This window comes from Notolepis coatsorum, assembly GCF_963971535.1.
Source record: "Notolepis coatsorum genome assembly, chromosome: 10".
In the NCBI taxonomy this organism is placed as follows: Eukaryota; Metazoa; Chordata; class Actinopteri; order Aulopiformes; family Paralepididae; genus Notolepis; species Notolepis coatsorum.
In genome coordinates, this window is record NC_140174.1 from 80,700,158 (window position 1) to 80,725,435 (window position 25,278).

Below are 25,278 nucleotides of genomic sequence, written 5' to 3' on the forward strand. Positions count from 1 at the left end.
GATTTCTTTTCTTGAGTGTTATGAATGAGTTTATTTTTTTTACGTAATCTGAAAGTAGGCTGGTGTTTGTCAAAACAAATTCCAACAGGTAAACAATTTCAAGGTTCAGTATGTGAGTTACGAGCTGAGATAAAGACAGATAAAGTATTTCTATTCTATTCTATTTGACTTCAACAGGATCTGGCCATCCTTGACTCTAATGCTGCAAGTCTGGCAGTAAACCATCTATCCTCCATTTACTGTGGGGATCGTGAGAGGGCACTGGTGCTGGATGTTGCCTGTGGTACAGGACTGGTTGGTCAACTGGTGAGCTTGCAAACATGCCTCATTCTATTTCAACATACCTTCAATGTTGTTTTTTTATTGGATTCTATTATATGTTGTACCACTGTATTGCACATCGATTAAAACTCTTGACTTGACTTGACTTGAACATGATGGTTGAGAGCTCCTCAGGGTAGGAGAGTAGAAGAAATTCAATAAGAAAAAAGGAAAATGACACTTGCCTTATCTTTTAAGCCTATATACATTACTAAAACATAATGCTAATGGAAAGAAAATGATATAAAATAATAATACTATTGTTCTAACTCTATAGCCATGCTGGTTCTGTAGGTGACTTCTATAGTAACTGCTGCGGTAGTAACATTTTATTACAAGACTTCTTGTCAGGCAGGAGGTACAAGTCATGCTGCAAACAGGACCTGTTGGTTTAACACATTGGGTCTCATTCCCCAACGGATTTACGACAAGAAATTTGCTCTCAGGCCGATTTGCAACATATTAGGGCTGGTAGAGAGATTCCCCAAATGTCCCTAAGATTGGATTCGGCCGTGGCTGAGAGCAGAATTTACGAGTGCTGAGGAGCACACTTAACTTGACAGACTGTGTGCTCCATGTTCTTAATGGCTTTATTTGGGAGGAATTATAGTGATTCCTTCATGTCAACCCTACAAGCCTCCTTGGAATTAATTAATTAATCATAATTTCAATAAATATGACAATATTTGTACGATAAAAAATTATGCATTTGATGTCGGAAAAATAAATAATATGGATTCATCTGATCACAGGGCAACTGGATTAACCATATCTGAACCAGCTATTTTGGACAATTGTATAATTACTTTAATTACTCAGATATTCAAACACAATTATGCAATTATTGTGAATGATTGAAAATAAAAATTATTTAATGCCTTCTGTGGAATTTGTATTTCTTATTTGTTACATATCTGTTTTATTGATTAATTTTACATTTGAAATAATGCAGGTTATAGCCAACATGCAATATATCCCATTGATTGGTAATGGGATAGACATTTGTTTTATATAGCTATAACCTGCATTCTTTCAAATATATCATTAATCAATAAAACAGATATTGGAATACACTATGTAGCCTACGTGTCTAATGAATTAACAGTAGGCTTATATTATTCTAATTACTTGTTTAATTAGGATTTAGTAGATAATATATATGCTCTGCCCTAGTAAGTACAGTACACATATTAAGGCCGCCAGAGTCGGGCAGCGGACTGGTGGACTGTACTACTATAGGCAACGCAGTATCTATGTGATTTCCTAATAAAACAAGTCATTAGAATAATATACGCCTACTGCGTTCATTCATTACTATACAGTACTGCGAGCGTGTGTGTGTGTGTGTGTGTGTGTGTGCGCACGCTGCGGCAGGTGGCCACGAGCTGTAGTAGCCTGTATATGATGACAATACATTAATCTAATCTCATTTTGATCGGTCGCAAAGCGCTTCCACCACCATTTTTACACGGCTGCATGCATCAATTGCATTTAATGAGCTGGACAGGTGTGTCTAAACTCTCGACTTTTTGCCACTTAATTTGCACACGACACAGAGCCTGGCTTATAAGGAGCTCTCGGAGGCGTGTCTGACCTAGACGAGAATGCGCGTTCATAGTGACATTCCTCATCGCCGGCATACCAGCTGTGATCGTTTGAGCCACTTAAGACATCTTCCCCATGCGTTGGGGACTCAGAGTGAACTTGTCGTCGATTCTGTCTCAGTCGGTTCCAAGATGGTTGCCCTAAGAGAAGTGTTGAGATCAGAGGTTCTGTGTAGGATTGTTAGTAACTGTCTAACTGTACATATATCTGTTCCCACTAGAGGGCGCACCTTGTGGCGTGTATAAAAGCAATTGTATCCTCCCACTTCGTTCTCTCCCCCAATGTTTCTCAGTGAGAGAAGACCACTATGTTACTGCTGCTCTTTCCATGTGAATAAAAGAAATCACGCCAGTTCAGGCTCAAGATAGAAACCATGCCTCTTGACCACATTATTGTCGCCCTATAGCCGAGTTAACAAGAAGTCTTTGGAAAATATTGAGGAATGAGACCCATTGGGCCTCATTCAACAATACTCACTTATTATTTTTCTTATATTCTTGCTTACCTGTCTGTTAAGAGAACAATAAGAAAAGCCACGCCACATTCATCAAGCCGTTCTTAACGTCCAAATCTGTTCCTACCCAGGTATGTTGCATGATGAATCCCACTCATTCTTAAATTCAAATGCTAGTCCGGCCGTCCGCGCTAAATTAATTTGCATACAGACATGCCCACCATCACCTTATAAGGCGAATGAGGCGTGTGTAAAACAGCCGAGTTTCGGCATCTGATCGCTGTCTGATCCATTCAACAGGAAGTGATTTGCGACTGATCTCAAAATGACACAAACACACACACGTCTCACGACTCGCAACTCGGTGCATGTGTGTGTGTTCCTGTTGGTCACTCATCATCGCATGTGTGTTAATCTGATGACAAATAAAGACTTATACTTGTAATTATACATATACGTACTGTAGGTATAGTGCGAAATAAATCGTTCCAGCAAAGTAGGCTTTGTCAATACTGAATGAACGACTGCGCACTTGTCAACAACCAATCGCGCACTAGGTTGGGAAATACTGGATCTGTCAGCTGTCATCTCTCTCTGAAAGGTCCCTGTGGCTAAAACCCAGAATGCGCTCAGAATTTGTAGGAGCAGAGTTAAGAGAAGAGAGGAGATGTTGTAAATATGCATTCTATGCATACGCCTGGGCAGCCAGCATCTAACTGTTCTGTGCAGAACGTACGCAATAAGTTATAATAATAATAATCATTATTGAAAAGTTCTGGGTTTATAAAGTCGTATTTGGGGGCAATTGGCCAATGGTTTGCTTTCAACCCATGAACTCCTTCCTCTCTCACCTTTTATATATATATTTTTTTTATTGTATCTACTAAAACTATTGTATTGTATTGTTTGTTTTGTAAAGTGTCTTTGAGCATTAGGAAAAGCGCTATATAAATCTGATGTATTATTATTATTAGGAATGGTAGACTTTTTTAAATGTTTCTCATCTGGGTAAGTGTTTCTTATCTGGGTAAGAGTGCTCTTGACCACTCTTAGAATTTGGTCTTGCCTGAGAGAAAAGCAACAATAAGAAAACATTGCTGAATCCCAGGTAAGAACAAAATAAGAGGAAATGCTAGTTAAGAACGAAATCTGTTCTTATATCGCTTCATGAATGAGGCCTATTGTCTTTTCTTCCTGTTTTGCATGTAGATGGAGAAGTTGGGCTTCAGCCATTTTGTGGGAATTGACGGGAGTAAAGCCATGTTGGAACACGGCAGTAAGACAGGCCTCTATCAGGACCTCAGGCTGTGCTTGCTGGGAACAGAACCGATGCCTGCTCAAGCTGGTACAGTTGTACAATACAGGGGTTGAACAACCCACATCCTTTACCCTTAACCCTCGTGTGGTGTTCACATTTTTTTTACTCAATGTTCACGATCTGCTGGACCCACACCATTATTCGAATTTTAAAACAATGCCAAAAAAATTCATGTAAAAATACTTAAAAGATGCTAAATGACAAACAATCTAGACAGCATACATTATAAAATAATAATGTTTATTTACATAAGGCAACACAGGGATCAAGGAGGACTATCAGTGGCACCAAATGAAATACAAAAACAAATGATAACCCACCCCCCTTGACAGGTGCTAGGCACCCATAAAACAGTGGGTGGTGCTCACTCTAACCTATGTAACAGGTCAACTGTGATGCTAGATGTAGACCAGTGGCGTCGTTAGCCCTGGGCTTCCGGGGCTTTAGCCCTGGGCTTCCGGGGCTTTAGCCCCGGATGTTTTTCTCCTAGCCCCGGATAAAAAAAATAAAAATAAATTACATTTTTTATTTGTATTTTTTTTACTTATTTTTTTTAAGGTGTCAGCATCCCCATTGTCTGTGCTGAATGTTTGTTATTGTTTGGTATTTTTGTTTTTAGTACTTTTAAACATCCATTTTTAGTAAGTAGTTTTCATTTGATCCTATAATTTTTTGGCTGGTAGTATGTTCCTCAATCCAAAGGCCATTACATATGGCCTTTGTCCTGTCATACATGTCCACTGCCATCTCTGAGGTGCAATAACCTTTGAGTGTGTCCTGCACTGTGCTTTTAAATAGTACAGATAGGTATTGAAGATGTGCACTTTAACGCAGCAGCACCTGGAGCCATCCATACCCATGTCCAGTGTCCACTGACAAAGACATGCTCATGATACTGTGATAAACTATAATAAGCTTTAATCGAACCCTGGTTCATTTCCTCGGATAGTCCGGTTGGTTTGGGGTGGTGTGAAAGCTCATTCACTCTTGCAAGTGAACCCTGCTGCGGTTCATTTGAGATGTGAATGCAAAGCGTACCAAAGGCAGGAAAATACCCCAAAATCGAATATTTTTTTTATGAGAAGACTGAAACATATGTATGTAATGAAACACACAATACAGTTTTCTTTCGATTGCTTAAGCATGATTTTGAAAAGCATGATAGCACAACCACACACACAATTATCAGAACACCTCAGATCCTTTGCTAAATTAAACACTTGTCAAAACCATACACTAATTTATAAAAACTACATTTTGTTACCATATGAAACACACGTTTCATATGACTTAATTCTGTTTGAACCAGTTACACACACTGCTGTGCTTAACCTAAAACACATTGTTACAACCCCAGTATGTCTAGGGGAAGGGGTGAATAACATAAAAGATGATTGTGTTGTAATTAGTGATAAATGAACCAAATGATAAATAATTCAATGCCCACAACAAGTTTAGGTGAAAGAAAGTAATATATTGTGCCTTTTATATATACAAACAAAACAGACTAATAGACAATGACAATGGTGGATTTGATACACACAACCAAGGGGAAAAAGGGGGGGGGGGGGGGGAGAAGGGAAAAGGAGCTTGAATGATGCCAAAGGAATAAACTAAATAAAACAAAACACAACTAACTCAGTAAGGAATATCTTGTCTACCTATATACAAACACAAAGGTCAAATAAAACCTACTGCTCACTACCTACACTGACTAACCAAACATATGTCCAAAACATACAATGAGTGGCATCACTCCTGACCTAGTGTGTCTAGACAATACTATCACTACGTGTAGCACCAAATGTGTTGGGCCCCTTACCTGCTCCAATTCCCAACCCACACACACACATACACTTGTACCAAGTTGGCTAAATATATCAGTCAAACATTTAACCAACAGCATAGAGACAAAAAGAAGGGGGGAAACAGGAAGTGCTACATGGGTTTTAAAACAAGAGGAGGGCTTCCGATTGGTCAACTGGTGATTTGCTTGATGGCTGGGATGACTGGCTGGTTTCCAATTAGTGTCCTGATGAAGGACAGGAACCTGGATCAGAGTATAGCAGGTGGAGAGAGTGGGAGAGAAGGAGAGATAGAGAGAAAGGGGGGGGCACAAAAGTACAAACAACATACAACAGCCACATGCTGGAACGTAACACCCCCATACACAAAAACAAACCCATTACCCAAAAAATAAAAAGAGTGAGGTTGGTACAACAACCACTCGGGTCGATTACGACGATTCGACAGCAACAGGGAATGAGTCTACGGCAAACGGAACAAGTCGACAGCAACAGAGAACGAATTGACGGCAACAGGAAACTAGTCAGCGGCAACAGAAAACGAGTCGACAGAAACAGATAACGAGTCGACAGCAACAGAAAAAGAAAAGTAACCCAACCAGTAGACACTGGAGCAAACACACTATTTGTTGTGAAGGGCCAGATTAAACCGAATATATATATTTATTTATATATATATATTTAATTGTATTTGTATATTCTCTAATATTCCTTGATATCCCTTGTATATTCCTTGTACAATATGCATTGAATATCCATTCTAGCCTACTGAACATCCCATAATAGTCTCCATTCTACTATTGGTCGAGACCTTGGTGCCAGGCTGCCATACCCCCAGACCCAGTTCAAACGTACCGCTCAACATGTACGAACAAGTCCTGGTTCCGCGTAGGAATCTGGCTACCGCACCACTAATGGGACTATTTGTTCATAGTGCGTATATATACTGCGCTACTAAAGTAGGACTTCCTTTTCAGTCCAGTTTCTTACCCTCCAATAGAGTCACAGACGTAAAGCCTCCCCGCGACGCCACGTGTGGGAGTAAGGCCAAGTTCGGCTTACCATCGGTATTGAGACATCGTGTATATTAATATTTGAATAGTCATATTTGGCACTATATCGTCGAGTTGGACGTAGTCTATTAAGCTAATAATAGTCTGTTAATATATAGTGCTTCGTGCGGTGAGAATACTACCGTAGTCAGTACCCCATCGTTTCGGGCAGAGAACTGGCTGCTTATCCAGGGTGGTTGACCCCACGTGAAGCTGCACCCGAGGAGCCCCAGAGCCGACGAGCGAGTGGACCTGCATACCGGATTATTCTACCGACGACAGCCCGCCTTCCCAGGCACGGATTATGCTTTGTATACGTTGATTATTCCATGGATAAAGACCCCCGACACTGCCGTGTGTTGGAACCCCCCCCCCTGGAGAGGACGCAAGGTGAGGAGACGCTCTGCAAGACGAGGTCGCTTCACGTCTCTCCTCCGTGGACCGGAGGACGCCGGCCCACAAAGAGTCCACCTGCTTTCATCTGTGGTCCAAGGATCGCCGGCGCATTGAACGGCACTACAGTGGGTTCACCTGGGATACCCTTGGCCGGATGAGGCAGCCGGATTCTACCCCCCCCCCCCTTCCTACTCCTGTCGGCTTACAAGCGACCGGATTAACCCCCCCTAGTGTATCCAGCCTATAATCATTGAAGTATCATTGCTGTTATTCCTTAAACTATTCCAGGTCGTATATGTACCACCTGCGCCTTCAGAGATTGGACATTCTCTATTGATATACCGACGAATACTCTTGCCATAAAAGTGCATACTAATTCCCATTCATAAATGTGATTGATTTGATTAAGTGCTTGCTCTACACACCATCGCTGTGTAGAAATAAAGACCTATTTCTAATTCGTACATTTGTGTTGGATCCGTTTCATCTACGTGACAGTGTTCATCATAATATATTTATGCCGTGTACTGGGTGGCCGAATATTAAGTACAAAGGTAGTGGTAGTAAGTATCATATCTAGTAATACAGTCAGGGAATTGTACCCCTCAGTTACACTATTGTTTAGTGGTTTGTCATCAACATCATCAGTAACACCAGAAGCAATCACCTGAACTGAAGCAACTGAGGTGGTTGCCTTTCCCTCTACCTCCTCTGGCTGAGGGTTCCCTCTAAGGTGATACAACTTCAACATGTTAACATGGCAAACACGAGTCTTGTGCTTGCGGTCAGGGGTACTTATCAAAAGGCCTACAACCTTTTCACGAGTCACAGGTAACTGGAATACAGCCACTCTTGGTCTGGTCTGTAGAGTTTGGGTGACCTTTGGTCTCTTCCAGTGGTGGGCACCTGGAGACATCAGGGCTAGCAGTTAGAATATCATCACTAACAAAAAAGGATGTTACCACAGAGTCAGCCAGATTAACCATATCACCCATTTCTTCCCCTTTTCGTAACTGAGCGTGGGTGTCCACGCAGGCAGGGAAGGCCTCAGGGAATAACTGACCAAGGTCTAACACAGGACACTGCTCTGGCTGATCCAATACTTCTAGCACTGGCATCACTTTTCCTCCAGCTATGTCATTACCCATAATGAAGGCAACACCTTCGATTGGCAATGCATGACGCACAGCAATATCAAAGAACCCAGAAGCCAAAGCTGACTGGACGTGGACCTTATGCAACGGCACAGGAATGAAACCCATTTCAATTCCCTGCACTATAACACTAGAGCCACAGGACGTTTGGTCAGAAAATGGCAGAACGTTAGCAAGCAGGAAGGACTGCTTAGCACCAGTGTCCCTTAGGATATGAACAGACTTCTGATCACTCGGATTTCCAGTGAGCGAAATTAACCCATCAAAAATGAATGGCTTAAAACTAGGATCCGGTTCGGTGGGCTGACCTGAGGCAGACGGCCTAATTGTCTTAACAAAGCCTACCCCTTTTGTCTGGCCTGAACTCTGACCTTTCCGGTTACGTTTAAGAATGTGGCAGTCAGCAATGAGATGCCCAGTCTTATGGCAGTAATAACATTCACGTCGGTTTTTGAGTGGGCAGGTGGCAGTGTCATATGGATTGATCAACACAGTGTTTATGCAATTGACCCCCCTCCAACCCCCCCCCCTCCCCCGGGCTGAAGCCCCCAATGTTTTCTAACCCTAAAAACGCCCCTGATGTAGACCCCATGGTATCTTCCTGTCCTCATTTGTCCCTGTGTGCAAAAACAAATGTGAATACACAGAAATATAACCACAGTAGGCTGGGTTAAATTAAATACAAACAATTATACAAATGTTAGCTTTGAAACAAGACTTGGTAAATGGATAACAAAAGTCAAGCTTCACCTAAATAACACAGCACAAAATACCAGAGCTCTGCCACCAGCTCTACACACAACATACCCAAAAAGGAAGAACACAAAGGGGACTATATAAAGGGTGTGGGAATGCTTGATTGTTGATTTGGAAGGAGAACTGAAACTATCTGTGCATCTGAGGAAAGGATAAGTAGAAACAGAAGATGGAGACAAAATCACAAAACAGAACCAAACAAGATATGCCTACATACACAGCATACATAAACCCCATAAATAAACCCCATACATAACACATGCATCTCATTGGATTTATTTGTGTTGTAAAAGTGAGTGAGTGAGGGCGGCCGGGTAGCACAGCGGACTAAGTGTCTGTCTACCACCGCAGAGACACTGGTATCGAATCCGGCTGTCAGCGGTGCCTCCGGCTTGACCGGTCGTCATACTGGCACAATTGGCAGTGTCAGCAGGAGGGAAGCCGGTGGGTGGTAATCTGGTCGTTGTAAACAGCAACTCCTACAGGTCGGTCAGGGCGCCTGCACAGCGAGGGAGGGAAATGGTGAAGGTATGTGACCTCCCACGCGTTACACTTCACCAATGAGAGTCCTCGCTGCCAGGTGAAAAGAGGCTGCTGGCTGTCTCCTATATGTATCGGAGGAAGCATGTGATAGACTTCAGGGCTCCCTAGACTGACCAGTGGGGGGCACATGCGCGCAACGACCAGTAAGGGGAGGGGGGGAATTGGCATAACGACTAAATTGGGATGGGAGGAAAATACAGAAAATAGGAGGGAAAAGTGGATAAAAAAAAAGAAGTGAGTGAGTGACAGCAGTGCTAGTCCTCCAGGCTGCCTGTCAGACCAGGGATAATACAATGTTCAAGATTAAAGTAATCCAGAAGTGTTCATATCGACTTCTCTTTAATTGCATGCATATTTGTATTAACATGAGAACATGTATGAAAAAGTGGAGACAAAATGAATCTCCTTCCTTTTCTTCATCCTCCACATCCTCTCCTCACCATCCTATGCTACTCCCATCCCCCACAGGGTGCTTCGACGTGGTGATGATCGTGGGCGGCCTCTGTGTTGGTCATGTGCCTGTGAGTGTCGTCAGGGAACTGTGCCAAGCCACCAAACCAGGTAATGCTACTATGGGGTGACAGTGGCTTGGGAGGTAGAGCAGTCGTCTGGTTCGATTCCCACTCCTCCCGGGCAGTGTGTCGAAGTGTCCTTGAGCAAATCTAACTGCTCCCAATGAGCAGTTAGATGGTGCATGGTTGCCTCCGCTGTCGGTGTGTGAGTGGGTAAAATGTGAGGAACAAATTGTAAAGCGCTTTGGATAAAAGCTCTATATAAATGCAGTGCATTTACTAATGTAGTAACATGTAGTACGTATTCTAGAAAATAGTTTCTACATGAAACTATAGTTCCTACATGGAACTGCTCACAGCAACAAGGAGTAACAAGGTCATGATTTCTGGAAAGAGACAATATTCCATGTGTCAATATATGATCCGCAGGCGATACATCTGCTACTGTGAACAAAAAAAAATTACTTACTGCTTGTAACTGAGGGGTACAATTCCCTGACTGTATTGAGAGTATGGTATTATTAAACCACTACTTAGTTATGTACTTTAATTACTGGCCATACAGTACATGAATATATCTGGTGAACACCCACACAAGAATACGGCAATGACACATAAAGTTCTATTTGGAGGGATTTATTATTATTAGAGCAACAACGGTAGGTTACAGATTGAGAATTATACTTGCGCTTGTAAGGCGAAGAACACTTAAAGTAGGTCAAGAGCGTAAGTCCATGAGAATAGTAAGATGGGTATAAACTGACGCCACCTGTAGCATAGCAATTACATAAGGCACACTAGTAGTCAGCTGGAGGCACTGGGGGGTTCCCTCCGGTTGTAAGCCGGCAGGGTAGAGGAATGTTCGGGTGCAAAGTCTGGGTCAACGAGGAATAAAGAGGCTCCAGCTACGGGAGTCGATGCATGTACTCCCCTTGATCGGCAGACAAAGCAACAGCTATAATCCAGTATGCTCGACAGCATGGATGAAAGCTAGCCAGCCTCTGGTCCTAGAGGCGGGCTCGAGGGTGCTCCTCACAGGGGTAGATCCCACACGATAGTGGGGTAGACGGTTCTCTGCTCCAGCAGTCACGGTACCAAAGCAATAAAATCCAACCAGAAAATGGTTCTGCATTCGCCGGTGTAGATTCTCCTGTGCACTATCCTTCACATTAAACTAGGTTGAACTTGACGTTACTTCACCAAACTATGACACTTTACTATCCTAGTTCAAGTTTCAAGTTCAAGTTTCAAGTTTCTTTAATAGTTGTCATACAGAAGTACAGAATACTTTCATACAAAATGCTTCTTACTGTTACGCTCCAGAGACTGTGCTAGACAAGATAGTATCAAATAACATAGTATAGCATGTAATTTAGAAGAAGAAAATGTGGTCACAGTGTTCGGTATAGACATATGTACAATGTTCTGAGTTACCATATAATATACAATACTATGCAGTGTACTAATGTACAGTACTATATAGTGCAAAGCAGAAATGGGATGAGGTACAATTTAGGTACAATTTACAGTAAGGTGTACGAGTTGTAGTGCAATCCTTCATCAATAAATATAAAGTGTGGGGAGTGGGTGCTACAGTGTGTTTGTTTAAAGTGGGTGTGTGCTATAAAGTGTGTGGAGTGGGTGCTACAGTGTGTTTGTTTAAAGTGAGTGTGTGCGTGTGGATGTGTGTGCTATGTGCGTTTGGTGGTTGTTGTGTAGTGTTCATTGTTCGTTTAGCAGCCTGATGGCCTGGGGATAGAAGCTTCTTCTGAGTCTTTCTGTGCTCGCCTTGAGACTCCGGTATCGCTTGCCTGACCACAGCAGTTCAAAGAGGCAGTTGTTCGGGTGACTGGAGTCTTTAATGATTCTCTTAGCCTTGCCCTTGCAACGCTTGTTGTAAATGTTCTGGAGGGTGGGGAGCCCCCCTCCAATTGTGCGTTCGGCTGAACGTGTCACTCTTTGTAGTCTGCTTCGGTCTTGTGCAGTGCTATTCCCAAACCAGGAGGTGATGTTGCCGGTCAAGATGCTCTCTATTGTACATGAGTAGAAGTTCTTAAGGATCTTCTGACTGACTTGGAACTTCCTTAGGCGCCTGAGGAAGTAGAGGCGTTGTCGTGCCTTCTTCACAACACTGTCAATGTGTGTGGTCCATGTCAAGTCCTCGGATATGTAGGCTCCGAGGTACTTAAAGCTGTTGACTCTCTCAACCGGTGCCCCGTCGATGCTGAGGGGGCTGTAGTCCTTGACCCCCGACCTCCTGAAGTCGACAATCATCTCCTTTGTTTTGCTGACGTTCAGGGAGAGGCTGTTTTCCTGGCACCATCCCGCCAGGACCTTGACCTCTTCCAGGTAGGCCCTCTCGTCGTTGGCAGAGATCAGGCCCACCACCACTGTGTCATCAGCAAATTTGATGATTGTATTGCTACTCCGCTGAGCCACACAGTCGTGTGTGTACAGGGAGTAGAGGAGGGGACTCAGAACACAGCCCTGGGGGGCCCCTATGTTGAGGGTGATGGATGAGGAGGTGCAGTTGCCTGCTCTCACCACCTGGGGTCTGCCAGTCAGGAAGTCCAAGACCCACTGGCAGAGGTCATAGTTCAAGCCCAGGTCCCTGAGCTTGGCTATGAGTATGGAGGGGACTATGGTATTGAATGCCGAGCTGTAGTCGATGAATAGCATTCTCACATAGTTCCCCTGCCTCTTGTCCAGGTGTGATGCTGCTGTGTGCAGCACATGGGCTATGGCGTCCTCCGTGGACCTGTTGGGGCGGTATGCAAATTGCAGGGGGTCCATGTTGATGGGGAGGGAGGAGCAGATGTAGCCCTTTACTAGCTTCTCAAAGCACTTCATGGCTATGGAGGTGAGAGCTACAGGGCGGTAGTCGTTGAGGCAAGCAGGCTTGGATTTTTTGGGTACAGGGATAATAGTGGACTTCTTCAGGCAGGTGGGGATGACAGCCTGTTCTAAGGACAGGTTAAATATGTCAGTGAATACTGGGGCCAGTTGGTCGGCACAGACTTTTAGGACGCGGCCGGGGATGCCGTCCGGACCTGCTGCCTTCCTGATATTCACTTTTTTAAAGGTCCGCCTCACCTCATGTTCTGTTACCCTGAACACTGCGCCTCCATCAGCAGCCGACCCCCCCCCCCCCCCCCCCCCCCCCATTGCCGTGGCTTGTGAGCTGGTGTTGTTATTACCAGCATCAAACCTCGCATAGAAGGTATTGAGGTCATTTGCTAAGGAGATGTCACTGTTCAGTTTGAGGGAGGCGCCTTTGTAGTCTGTCATCGTTTTGAGCCCCTGCCACATAGCTCTAGAGTCAGCTTGTTCAAACTGGAGTTCAATTTTATCCCTGTAGCGCCGTTTGGCCTCTGACACTGTCCTCCTTACGTTGTATCGCGCCACCTTGTGGTCATTCATGTTGCCTGCCACTAGGCCGTCGTTGTATGCTTTGGTGCGCTCTCTCAGAGCTTCACGGACGGATTTGTCTACCCAGGGTTTTTGATTTGGGTAAACTCTCATTTTGGTAGTGGGGATTGTTTCTTCCACCATAGTACAAACATAGTCCAGCACTGTCTCCGTGTAGACATTAATGTTATCTGTGTCGCGGAACACATTCCAGTCTGTGCAGTCAAACGCAGACTGGAGCGTCTCCTCTGACGTCAAATCCCATTTCTGCACCTCTCGCGAGACTACAGGAGTACTTTTGATTCTCTGTTTGTACATTGGTGAAAGAAAGATGGACGCATGATCTGATTTACCAAAGCCACTATCAGAATGAGCCTTGTAGCCACCTTTAAATTGCGTGTAACAGTGATCTAGGATGTTACCGCCTCTGGTGTTGCAAGTCACATGCTGATAGAAGTCAGGTAATACCTTTCTCAGATTGGCGCTATTGAAATCACCCAGCACTAAAATGGCGGCGTTAACGTTCGCCGCTTGTATTCTATTTACCTCGTCGTGGAGTCTGGAGAGCGCGACGTTGTTACTGGCTTGCGGTGGAATATACACTCCTACAAGGATGATCGCCGTTAACTCCCTCGGGAGGAAGAAAGGACGACACTTGATGGTTATATATTCCAGGTCTGGGCAGCAGTGGTTGGATAGTTCCTTCACGTTAGTTGGATCGCTCCAATTGTTGTTAAACATGAAGGCAATACCTCCTCCACGTTGTTTACCGGACTCTGCTGCACGATCCTTGCGGTGGATAAAGAAGTGTTCGGCTGGTTGGATTGCATGGTCTGGAACGTCTGGCGTGAGCCACGTTTCGGTGAAGCAGAGAACGTTGCAGTCTCTGACGTCTCTTTGGTATTGAATCCTTGCTCGGATGTCATCCAGTTTATTGTCAATTGATTGTACATTGGCTAGCAATATACTGGGCAATGGCGTTCGGTGGCGTCTGGATCTCAGCCTGTTACGGATCCCAGCTCTCTTCCCACGCCGTCTGGTTCCTTTGTTCCTGGGATCAAGGAACAAAGGATCTGGTCCCAATCTCCGGAGAATCTCCTCAGGCCATTGTTGCGGTTCGGAAAGCTGGTCCAGTGAGTAATCCAATCGGTAAATTTCCCGTAATCCGATGTCTATAAGTGACTGACGGTCATACACATTAAATGCACCTACTGTTGGTACAGACAAAACTCTTAAAACTATAAATATTAACAAAAGTAAGCACAGTCTCGACGGAGCGAACAGAAAGGCAGCCGGACGTTGCAGCGCCATTCTCCACCTCCTATTCGCACATGTTCTAAGTGCTCTATTTAGACGCAAAGTTGCCCACTTCACGGCACGTTGTCTCGTGGTGAAGGCTTTACTAGTAATGAACGAATTGCTGCTGTTTCCACCTGCGCCGTATTTATACGTAAGGTGAATTATCTAGTGCCAACCTCAGTTCTGTCTCGTATTACTGCGCAAACCTGGACATGTTGAGACATGCCTTGGCGTTGCCTTTGAACTTGCCATTGGGGGTATGGTCGTTGGCGCCTAGGGGTCGCTGTCCAATAGGAGAACGAATATTATGGTCTGGTTTGTACCCAGGTAAAGGGATATTCCGTGTATATATACAAAGAATATACAAGGGATATCAAACGATATACAAATATTATACAAGGGATCTCAAGCAGTAAATATATATATTCGGTTTAATCTGACCCTTTGTAACACTGCTCGTTCTCAACAGGTGGCTACGTTTGCATAGCGAGAGCCTCATATGACGGGACAGAGGACTTCAAGCGAGCTCTGGAGAGTGAGCTGGAGCTCATGGAGGAAGAGGGGCTCTGGGGTCGTGTAGAGGTCAAAGAGGTGGAAAAGTATATAAGAAACATATCACAACCGGATAAGGGATACGTTAGTGGGACCACTTATCTGTACAGGAGGTCCTTCAAGTAACTCTAAATTACTGTATGATATAGGTACTGTACTACATAGTTACTGTATATACTATAGATATAGTTGCTATATATACTACAGATACAGCTACTGTATACTACAGATATAGGTACGTAAGTACTGTACTACATATAATTACTGTATACATTACAGATATAGTTACTGTATACTACTTAGTTGGAAGCTACTTCTACAACTCAATTGTCTCTTGATTCTGCTCCAAGACAGACAGACTGTTGAACTTTCACCAGCTTCTACATGACGTTCATGTTTCAACCTGCACCAGTGAAATATCACACTCCTCCTGGTTACATCTGCCATAGTAAAAAAAAGAAGAAAAGCACAGTATATATATATTATCCCGCCACCACCACCATATATATATACAATATATATATATTTTTTAATTTAAAGTAGAATTAGAATATAATGGAAATACCATGGTATTTTTTTGTAAAAAGAAAGAGGGGTATATGTGGGAATTTGTTAAGATAATAAATCAATAAAGCGTAGATTTACAACATAATTTGGTTTTACTTGAATTTTCCATGGTTGTGTGTGTGTGTTTACTCTTACATTTGAACTTGCTCTACAAATGTTTCCGACGTCCATCAAACTCCACCATGATGGATTTATTTGTCATTTCCCTAAAGCCTTCTTCAAGCTTTGACCTATCCTCATGGCTGATATAAACCAGTGTCACAACATTCGCCATAATACTTGAAAACTCATCTACATTTAAACAGTTTTGACAGAATTTGGATGAATGATTAATTTGAAAACTAGCAAAAATTTCTATAGCAAAGTTGCAGCAGCTGATGAGTGCCCAAGATGAGACATCTGATTGATTGATTGATTGATTGATTGATTGATTGATTGATTGATGACTTTATTAACAGATTGCAGAATGGATATAATACAGTACGGCTCAATACAAACAATTGTTAAGGGGATGCAGACCAGAAAAATGCTTTCGTGTTGTTTACATCAGGGTCCCCCATTTTCAATTAATCAAGACATTTACGACATACAGATATACAGTACTGTTTCATCAAGACATTTATGACATGCAAGACATACAAATATACAGTACTGTTTAAGAGAAAGAGATCATAAAGAAAATATATACATTCGAAGGGGATAAAACTGTATATTGGAAGGGGTTGGGTGGGGGGGGGGGTTGGACATTTACCGGGGCCAGTTTCTAATTGCAGCCACCCGTAGGTGCTCTTTGAGAGCGGTTTTGAACGAGGGTAGGGATTCACATTTTCTTTACGGCTGTGGGTAGGGCATTCCACATTGTTGTGGCATAATTGCGAAACATGTTTAGTCCCTTGTTTGAGCCGAATCTGGGTTGAACATGATTTGTGGAACTCCCGCTGGTGTTGTGGTCGTGGTATTCACTGACCTTTGGGAAGTATTTCGACATGTAGGCTACATGGGTATCTTAGTGGTGTAGTGTATCTTGTAGACCAGGCCCATTGCAAGTTGCTATAGTCTGTCGTCTACTCTAAGCCATCCTAGGTTGTCAAAATGGGCATTAACACCAGGCAGGAGGCAGTACTGGGTCTGTCTCTCAACTAGGTCTATTTGAAAGGTGTTTGCTCTTTTGGCCTGGGCCACGTTATTATAGAAAAATCATATGTTCACCCTCTTACTGCTTTGTTAACCTTTACTCCATTTCATATGTTCACTCTCTTAATGCTTTGTTACCCTGTATTCCATTTACGAGGAATTAGCTTACTATGCAATGCTCTGACATACAGATAACATGTTTTGTCTTGAACCACTCCACTTCTCTTACTGTATAAAGTTCAGGGTTACCCAGAACCCGGGGCTAACCCAAAGCTGAGGCTAGTGCTACTGATAAAATTATGGATATACTGTCATTATATTCTAATTCAGAGATGCTAGTGCTGGGTGATTTTAACTTGGACTGGCGAAATGCTGCTTCTAGTTACCTGAAGGAGGTGAGTGGTAACCTCTGCCTTACTCAGTTGATTACTGAGAGCACTAGACCAAACCCTAAAGATCATGCTAAATCCACTCTCATTGACTTGATATTTTCTAACAGATGTGACAGGATCTCTGCTAGTGGTGTTTTTGATTTAGGCATTAGTGATCATTGTCCTACGGTCTGTGTTAGATCCACAAAGCTGCTGAAATCAAGACCGCATATTGTTCAAAGGAGAAATCTTAAAATCTTTAACCCCCAAACCTTTTTGGAGGACATTGCTACTAATAATAGTCTATGTTTAGCAGGGTCTGATAATGTGCAAACTGCACTGGATTCTTTTATAAAGACATTTAATTGCTTTGTAGATAAACATGCTCCTTATAAAAGGACTAGGATTAAGGATAGGGTGGCACCGTGGTTCTCAAGTGAGCTGTCAGCATTATTTTCTGAGCGGAACTCTGCATGGTCACGTGCTAGACGCACTGGGGATACGCAAGACTGGCTTTCCTTCAGACAACTTAGAAATAGAACTACTGCAGCTGTGAGGAAGGCTAAATCTGATTACTTTTTAGACTTAGTCTCGAATTCCTACTCTAACCCAGCTAAATTCTGGGGTGCAGTAAACCTGTCAAAAAATAACCCTGCTACATTGCCATTGTGTATTAATGTGGCTGATTGTAAAATCTCTGATCCTCAGGAAATTTGTCTTGCTTTCAATAAACACTTCATTGAGGCTGGGTCCTTATTTGACAGGTTGCCTACTGGGCTGGCTCCACTGGATGTTGACTCTGACCCTAGCCCAATCTTCGATCATGCCTTGTGTGTACCTACATTTTCCTTCCAGCCATTTTCATCTAGTGAAACTCTCAATATCTTGCAATCCATAGACCCTAAGTGTTCTACTGGTGTGGACAATTTAGACTATTTTTTTATAAAACTGGCAGCCCCTGTCATTTGTGAGCCATTGTCACACATCTTTAACCTTTCTATTGCATCTGGCATAGTCCCGCAAGTGTGGAAATCTGCCAAGGTGCTCCCCTTGCATAAAGGGGGGGATAGGGATAAGATGGATAACTATCGTCCTATCTCCAAACTATCATGCCTAGCCAAAGCACTGGAGACCTTGGTAAACAACCAATTAAAAACCTTTTTCTCAAGTTGCTCAGTGCTAAGTACGCACCAATCAGGTTTCAGAGCAAATCATAGTACTATTACAGCTGTTACTTTGGTCACTAATGACATTATTTCAGCCCTGGACAATGGGAAGCATTGTGCAGTTCTCTTTGTAGACCTCTCAAAGGCGTTTGATACAGTAGACCATCACTTGCTTTTGAATAGTCTAGCTAGCATTGGCCTGGATAAAGCCGCTTGTGCTTGGTTTCAGGACTATTTATCTTCAAGGTGTCAATCTGTGAATTCAGGTAACTTTCAATCTGATTTCCTGCCATTGTCTAAGGGTGTACCACAGGGTTCGGTATTGGGGCCGGTCCTCTTTACAATCTATATTAATGATATTGTTTCTAGTCTTTCAGCACTAGCAGGTTGTCAGGCTCATCTTTATGCGGATGATACAGTTGTCTACTGCATTGCGGATACTGTTCAGGAAGCTATTGTGAACCTGCAGCTTGCGTTTGACACTCTCCAAAATGCTCTAGCTAAGCTCAAGTTAGTGCTTAATGCTAGTAAAACCAAGTCTATGATGTTTTCTAGAGCCAGGGTTATAGATTATGACATGCTACACCTAACAACAGCAAATGGTTTGTATATTGAAAGAGTTAGTGAGTATAAATATCTTGGTATATGGCTGGATGATAAACTTTCTTTTAAATTCCATATAGATAACCTAGCTACAAAATTACGGCAAAAGATTGGTTTCTTGTACCGTAACCGCGCTAGTTTTCCTATGTTCTGTAGGAAAATAATTATACAGGCTGTTTTTTTGTCAATATTGGACTATGGTGATGTCATTTACAGGCATGCGTCTGCGTCTACATTAAGGCCTTTGGATTCTGCCTACCACTCCGCCCTAAGATTTATTACGGGTGACAAATATGATACTCACCATTGTCTTTTGTATGAGAGGGTAGGCTGGCCAGCTCTCTCGTTGCGACGTAGTTATCATGGGTATCTTTTTATCTACAAAGCAATTATTGGCAAACTTCCACCTTATATTACATCTTTGTTGGTCTGGAGTGCTGTCACCTACCAAACTCGTTCGAATGATCGGCTTGTGCTCAGGGTGCCTCGAGTTCGGTCTGAGCTTGGAAAGTCTGCCTTCTCCTACGATGCTCCGTACACATGGAATACCCTGCAAAAGACTCTAAAGCTTGGAACATTCCCGTCATTCATGGAGTTTAAAGGCATTGCACTTGACCTATGTACTGAATCATGTAATTGTTTTTAATCCATCATTGTAGTAATTGTAATTCATTGTAATTATTAACTGTTATGATATTTGTGTCCTTTGTTAACTCGTCATCACTGTAAATGAGGGAAACCTCAGTGCTTTCACGAGTATAAATAAAGGTTTGAAATGAAATGAAATGAACTTCTCACATTGTCTTGCACACCCTGCTTTGAACTGAGATTGTGCGCAGAATAAACTATTTTCTTTTCTATCCTTTTGACTGGATCAAAAAATTTCTTAACCCATAAGGACACACTGTGATACAGGTGTCACATGTCCTTTAAATGTTCTTGAAATTTCCATATAAAGCTTTATTCTTGATTTTAACTCATGAAGTCCTAAAGTGACACCGACGGAAAATCCCGGTGGGTCATGGGGCAGCTCCCATAACCACCTTTCCACAATGCTGATTGATGGTGGTGACTGATCTGACAGAAGTAGCTAGATTTCAAAAACTACATTTTTGTTGCTAAAAGGTAAGATTCACCCATTTAAGAATTATAATGCTTACATAACATGTTCTTTATTATATGCAACCTGTTGTGAACAAAAAAAACAATAGATACAAATCATTGTGACATGTACGGGCATTTCACCTTAAAATGGTCATGAAAACCTAATGTGACATATGTCACAATAAGAACAATTATGATCTGCTCAGTATGATGATATTTAGTTAATATGTTATATTGTTCAAAGCATATTAAAACAAAGAGTAATTATTTTTTTTCTATTCAGATCAAATTGTATTGCCTATACTTATATATTTCTACTATTACCTTGCCTCCCCCCCCCCCACCTCCCCCATGCTGCTATTTCGCCCAGATTTTCCCAGGGGGGTCAATAAAGGAATATCTTATCTTATCTTATATTATAAAAAAATACTAAAAACATAACTTGGCATGGGAGGTGACGTTGTGGTCAAATTGTGTGAAACTCACCCATCAAAACACAACTGCAAAGACAACTTGTTTTCTTCAGCACCACTGGAGCTTGAGCTTCTTCAGAGACAGATCTGCTTCACAGGAACACTCTGCAGCAATCGCTTGGCTGGTTGTCAGTTTGAAGATGACAAAAGTCTTGCCAAGAGAGGCAGAGGATCTGTGGATGCCAGGGTGGAAAAAGAGGGATCCATGGCCATTGTCAAGTGGTATGACAACAGATCTGTTACCCTGAACTCTTCCTACTGTGCAGTTGAAGCTTGACGCTGCAAGTCAGACAAAGCATTTGTGGAAGCAGGCCACACATTGTCAAGGAGTAAAACACCTTCATGGGGGGGGGGGGGGGGGGGTAGACCTCCTAGATGCATGCATCGCAACAGAGGTGGTTCTGGCAAACCATAATGCTAGGCCTTGTTAACGCAAGGCTGATCTACCGCCGTGTTGGCAAACTACTTGGTGTCCAAAAGCCACTGAAACAAAGGAGCTTCCAGGCAGAGGTCGCAGCACGCCACATCTCCACCAGCACCTCCCAAGAGAAGTGAAATCGAAATAGTTTGAGGAAATGCAAATGAAAAGAAAGATTTGTCAGCTTATAAACAGGAATACGTTTAATGATTAACGCCCAATGTGACATATATGTAACATTTTTGTTTAACCATTAATGCCCAATGTGACATATGTAACATTTCAGATATTTGCCAGTAGGGGGTGGTATTTTAAAAACAATGTCAGAAATTTGTTCTTTGTGGTCTATTTAATATGTGTTATGCCCCTCATAATTCTCCTTGGAGAAATGGGTTGCGTATGGGTACTTATGGGTTAAACTCACCAGACTTGGTCAAACAACTTTTCCACAACAATGTTTACATTTATTTTCTCAATGAAATAAAGAGCTGTGAATTCCTCTAACAAAGGAGAAAAAAAAATAAAAAAAAGCTCAGAGCGTTTTCCTGAGTCTCGCGACTGCCGCGGCTCCGCCACTTCCTCGATGTTGATTAGTCGGTCGAAAAGAGTTACCTTGATGAAAAGTTGAACTAGTTTCAACTTTATGCCCCAAACGCTGCCGCCGAGGCGTGGCGCTGGGAAAAGGAGCGTGCCTGTCGCATAGAAATGAATGACAGAAAGGAGCTGACAACTCATAAAACGTCCCCGGTCGACACGGGCCATAGGCTTAGGGTGACCAGATCCCAATAAACCAAATGTGGGACAAATGGTATGTTTGTGAGGGACAATGTGGGACCCCCCCTCCCCCCCAGTGCAGCCCCTCCCCTTTTTTTGGTGGACTGTCCCTGTCGCCTCCTTCAAGGCTCATCCACCACTGTCCTCATTAAAATGACCCACAAGCCTAATATGTTTTGCCCTTATTCATATTTTCTTTTTTTCCCCTTTTGTCTCTAATGGGTGTTAAGTACTCAAAATAAATAAAATTACCACCTAGACTTACTATCACTTATGATTATAGGTCTGGACCTGCAGTCTTATCACACACGCACACGCGCACACACACACACACACACACACACAGCTCTCCCCCCTCTCTCTTACTCTGCCCCCCCCCAGATTCTGGACTAACCCCCTCTGACACACAAAGTAAAGTGTCTGTGTGTGTACTGCCACTTTACTTTACTGCCATTAATTAGTTTATTTATTTAGTGTACATCGTATTAGTTTACTGCCATATCCATCATCTCACTGCCACTTTACTGCCATTATTGTATTTTACTGCCATTATTTATTATTCATACTTACTATGTACCACTGCTGCTAAAAGTGTTGCACTAAGTTCTCGTTTACCTCTATTTACATTCACTCATACATTCACTTTTTTTTAGCTACTGTCTACATTGTATATAGTCCTGTATACTGTCCATATGTTACTTTATAGTGTACTATGTTACTTTATGTTTATAGTGTACTATATGTTACTTTATGTTTATATTAGATCTTGTTCTTTATATACACCGTGGGAAGGGGGAAATGCAATTTAATTTATCTGTATGTCTTGCACATTACGAGAGGTGACAATAAAGCTGACTTTGACTTTTGACTAACAAAAGTAACTCACCAAAACAACTCACAAGTCCAGGGATTCACACTGGCACTGCAGTGATGAGAGCAGGAACAGTAATGGCACAATAATAAAGTACAGAATACAATTATCTTCCACCTGCACTGATTTGTGCGGGGGGGGGGGGGGGGTACCGGTTACATGAACGGCTACTCGCATCTTATTTATTGATATCATTAGTTTTCAATCTAAACCCTTTGGGATTGCTTTCCCCTTTTCAAACTTGGACCAAGCGCTATTCTCGCGTGCTGAGCAGCAGAGATACTGTAACAGCAGCGTGTGTAACTGATCTGATCCGTAGCACGCGTGTATCCCTTGCCTGGGTTCCTTGCGCCAGGCTCGAACGGATCCTCCGCGCGCAACAGCGTGTTGTCATGTCGCCTGGATGTCCAGGATGCGGTGTCACTCGCGGTCAGATACTAGTAACGTTACCGCGACGCATAGAGGTTTTTCACATTGGCTGGGGGGGGGGGGGCGTTAGCGCGGATGACAACGAATCACGCGGGACATGGTCTCAATTTGCATGACGCGTGAAAAGAGACAGAAATGCTGTGCAATCACGCGCAATGCGTGACGTCTGGTCACCCTACATAGGCTATAGGTATGAGTATTACAGAACCACACAATCCACACCACACAGGTGTCTAAATACACATGCTCAGATTAATTTACACAAACACACAAATGAACCAATACCGAACAACAAGTCCACGACCAAACACATCGAGTCTAACATTATTATAGTAGGCAAAAAAATTCAACATTATCGCCACCCACCTGTCCTGATGGTCTGCCCAATTCTCAAAATCTGCATGTCACAGAAGTAGTCCCCGCAGCAGGCTGCTTCGCCTTCTTTGTAAAATCAAAATTGGTTAGAAGGCTTACTTCTTTCGACATTATCCTGGATACCTGTATTTATTTATTTTAAACGGCAGGTGAAGTTTGATTTGTGCCTGCAGACTGCAGTGCAGCGCTGCCACGCTCTGAATGGTAAACGCAAGAATAGCATGTAGGGTAGGGTATATCTGCAGTGCCGCAACCCCATAGATTTATGCTATTGTCTATTACAGTGAATTAGTGCGCAAATCATTAATCATACATCAAAATAGCCTAATTGTATTATTATACACGATGATGACGATACAGAAAATTACAGAACATTTTGAAATGCATGGCAAAAATAGCATTTATTGTCAGTATTTTAGAGACCCCCCAAAAATTCACAAATCATGTTTTCAGGGGAGCTGATGTCTGATCTAAGGGAGCCATGGCTCACCGAGCTCCCCCATGGTTCGCACCTTGATAACGCCAGTTTGCTCTCTGACAGGTGTAGCGGTGGTCAGCCCAATATAATCTAAATGTAAATGTTACAGTGGTGTATTGGGCGCCAGACAGGCTAAAACCTGTCAATAAATTAAATAAGCTAAATTAAAGCTTACTGTTGTTACCGGCTAGCTCCAGATAACCTCCACTACAAAAAACAGCATGTGATAAGGTTTGAAATATTGAAATAAGAGGCAGGCAAACAGTATTCAGGCAAATAATATATACTGTATTCAAAATAATCAAGTGCAAAACAGATACATAGAATACAAGTGAAAAGGGGTAATGAGTAAAATAAATAAACAGTCCAGATTGGGGATTGGGTGTGTGCTCAGTGAGTGTGTGTGTGTGTGTGTGTGGGGGGGGGGGGGGGGGGTAGCAGGCTAGGGTAGGCTGAAGTGGTGGCTGAGGACAGCTTGGAGATTGGTAGGGGGAAGCTGGGAGAACAGGGACACTGAAGATCTTGAGTGAAGGTGGTCAAGTCCGGGATAGTTGCTGGTTTGAAGACACGGTTCATGGAAGGGGTTAACTTGCCAGCACTGGTGTCCTCTCTTTACAGGTGATACTCTCTTTGATCGGCCATGTTGTAAGCCACAGGATACATGAGGAGTCTGTCACCGTTTCCTCCAAATCGACTTGTTCTTTGCCTTCTTAACTCACATTTTCTTCTCAGTATTTACCTTGCTCTCACTTCACTCCTCTCTCCTGCTCTGCGTCCTTGTGCTGCTCCACTTGCTCTGCTTCACTCTGCTCTGCTGCCCATGCTGCAATCAACTCAGCTGAGTCCTATATGGCAATTAGACTGCCTGCCTTAAAGGGGCAGTACCAATAGGCTACTCTGCTACACACTTCCCCCCTTGAGAAGATCACCCTTGGAGGTGTGATCCCTGTGTGCGTCTTGGGGCCTTTAACTGTGTGCTGTTGCATCTTACCAGCAGGTTTCCTGTTGTCTGCTTTCAGACTCTGGCATTTGATACAGCGTTTGACGAACTGGCCCACATCTGTCCATATTCTAGGCCAAAAAGCTACTCCATGAAGTCGTTTGTAGGTCTTGAATATCCCAACATGGCCACTTAGAGGGTTGTCATGATAGTTTTGGAGTATCTGTTGAACCAGGCTCTCTGGAATGTAGATGCGATAATGAAACTGCTTGTCCGACATTTGTGTTTTATGGTAGAGTTTGTCCTCCAGGACAACATAACTTGGTTCCACAGTACCATCCCCTTGTGCTAGAGCTTTGAAGATTCTCTCGATCTTGGGGTCTTTGTGCTGTTCTTCCCA

General features: G+C 43.0%; 1 protein-coding gene across 1 annotated transcript in view; it reads left to right on the forward strand.

Annotated features, from left to right (window-relative positions):
- Positions 1–205: 205 nt before the first annotated feature.
- The window catches only part of LOC311235608 (methyltransferase-like protein 27), a gene marked incomplete at its 3' end in the record, with an annotated part of 47,976 nt that continues 22,903 nt past the window's right edge, over positions 206–25,278 (forward strand). Inside the window, exons 1-4 of the mRNA XM_084323072.1 lie at positions 206–306; positions 3,590–3,725; positions 9,873–9,965; positions 15,093–15,214. Of these exons, the coding sequence (XP_084179198.1) occupies positions 3,590–3,725; positions 9,873–9,965; positions 15,093–15,214 (351 nt within the window). The 5' untranslated portion in view covers positions 206–306. The remainder of the gene's footprint in view (positions 307–3,589; positions 3,726–9,872; positions 9,966–15,092; positions 15,215–25,278) is intronic.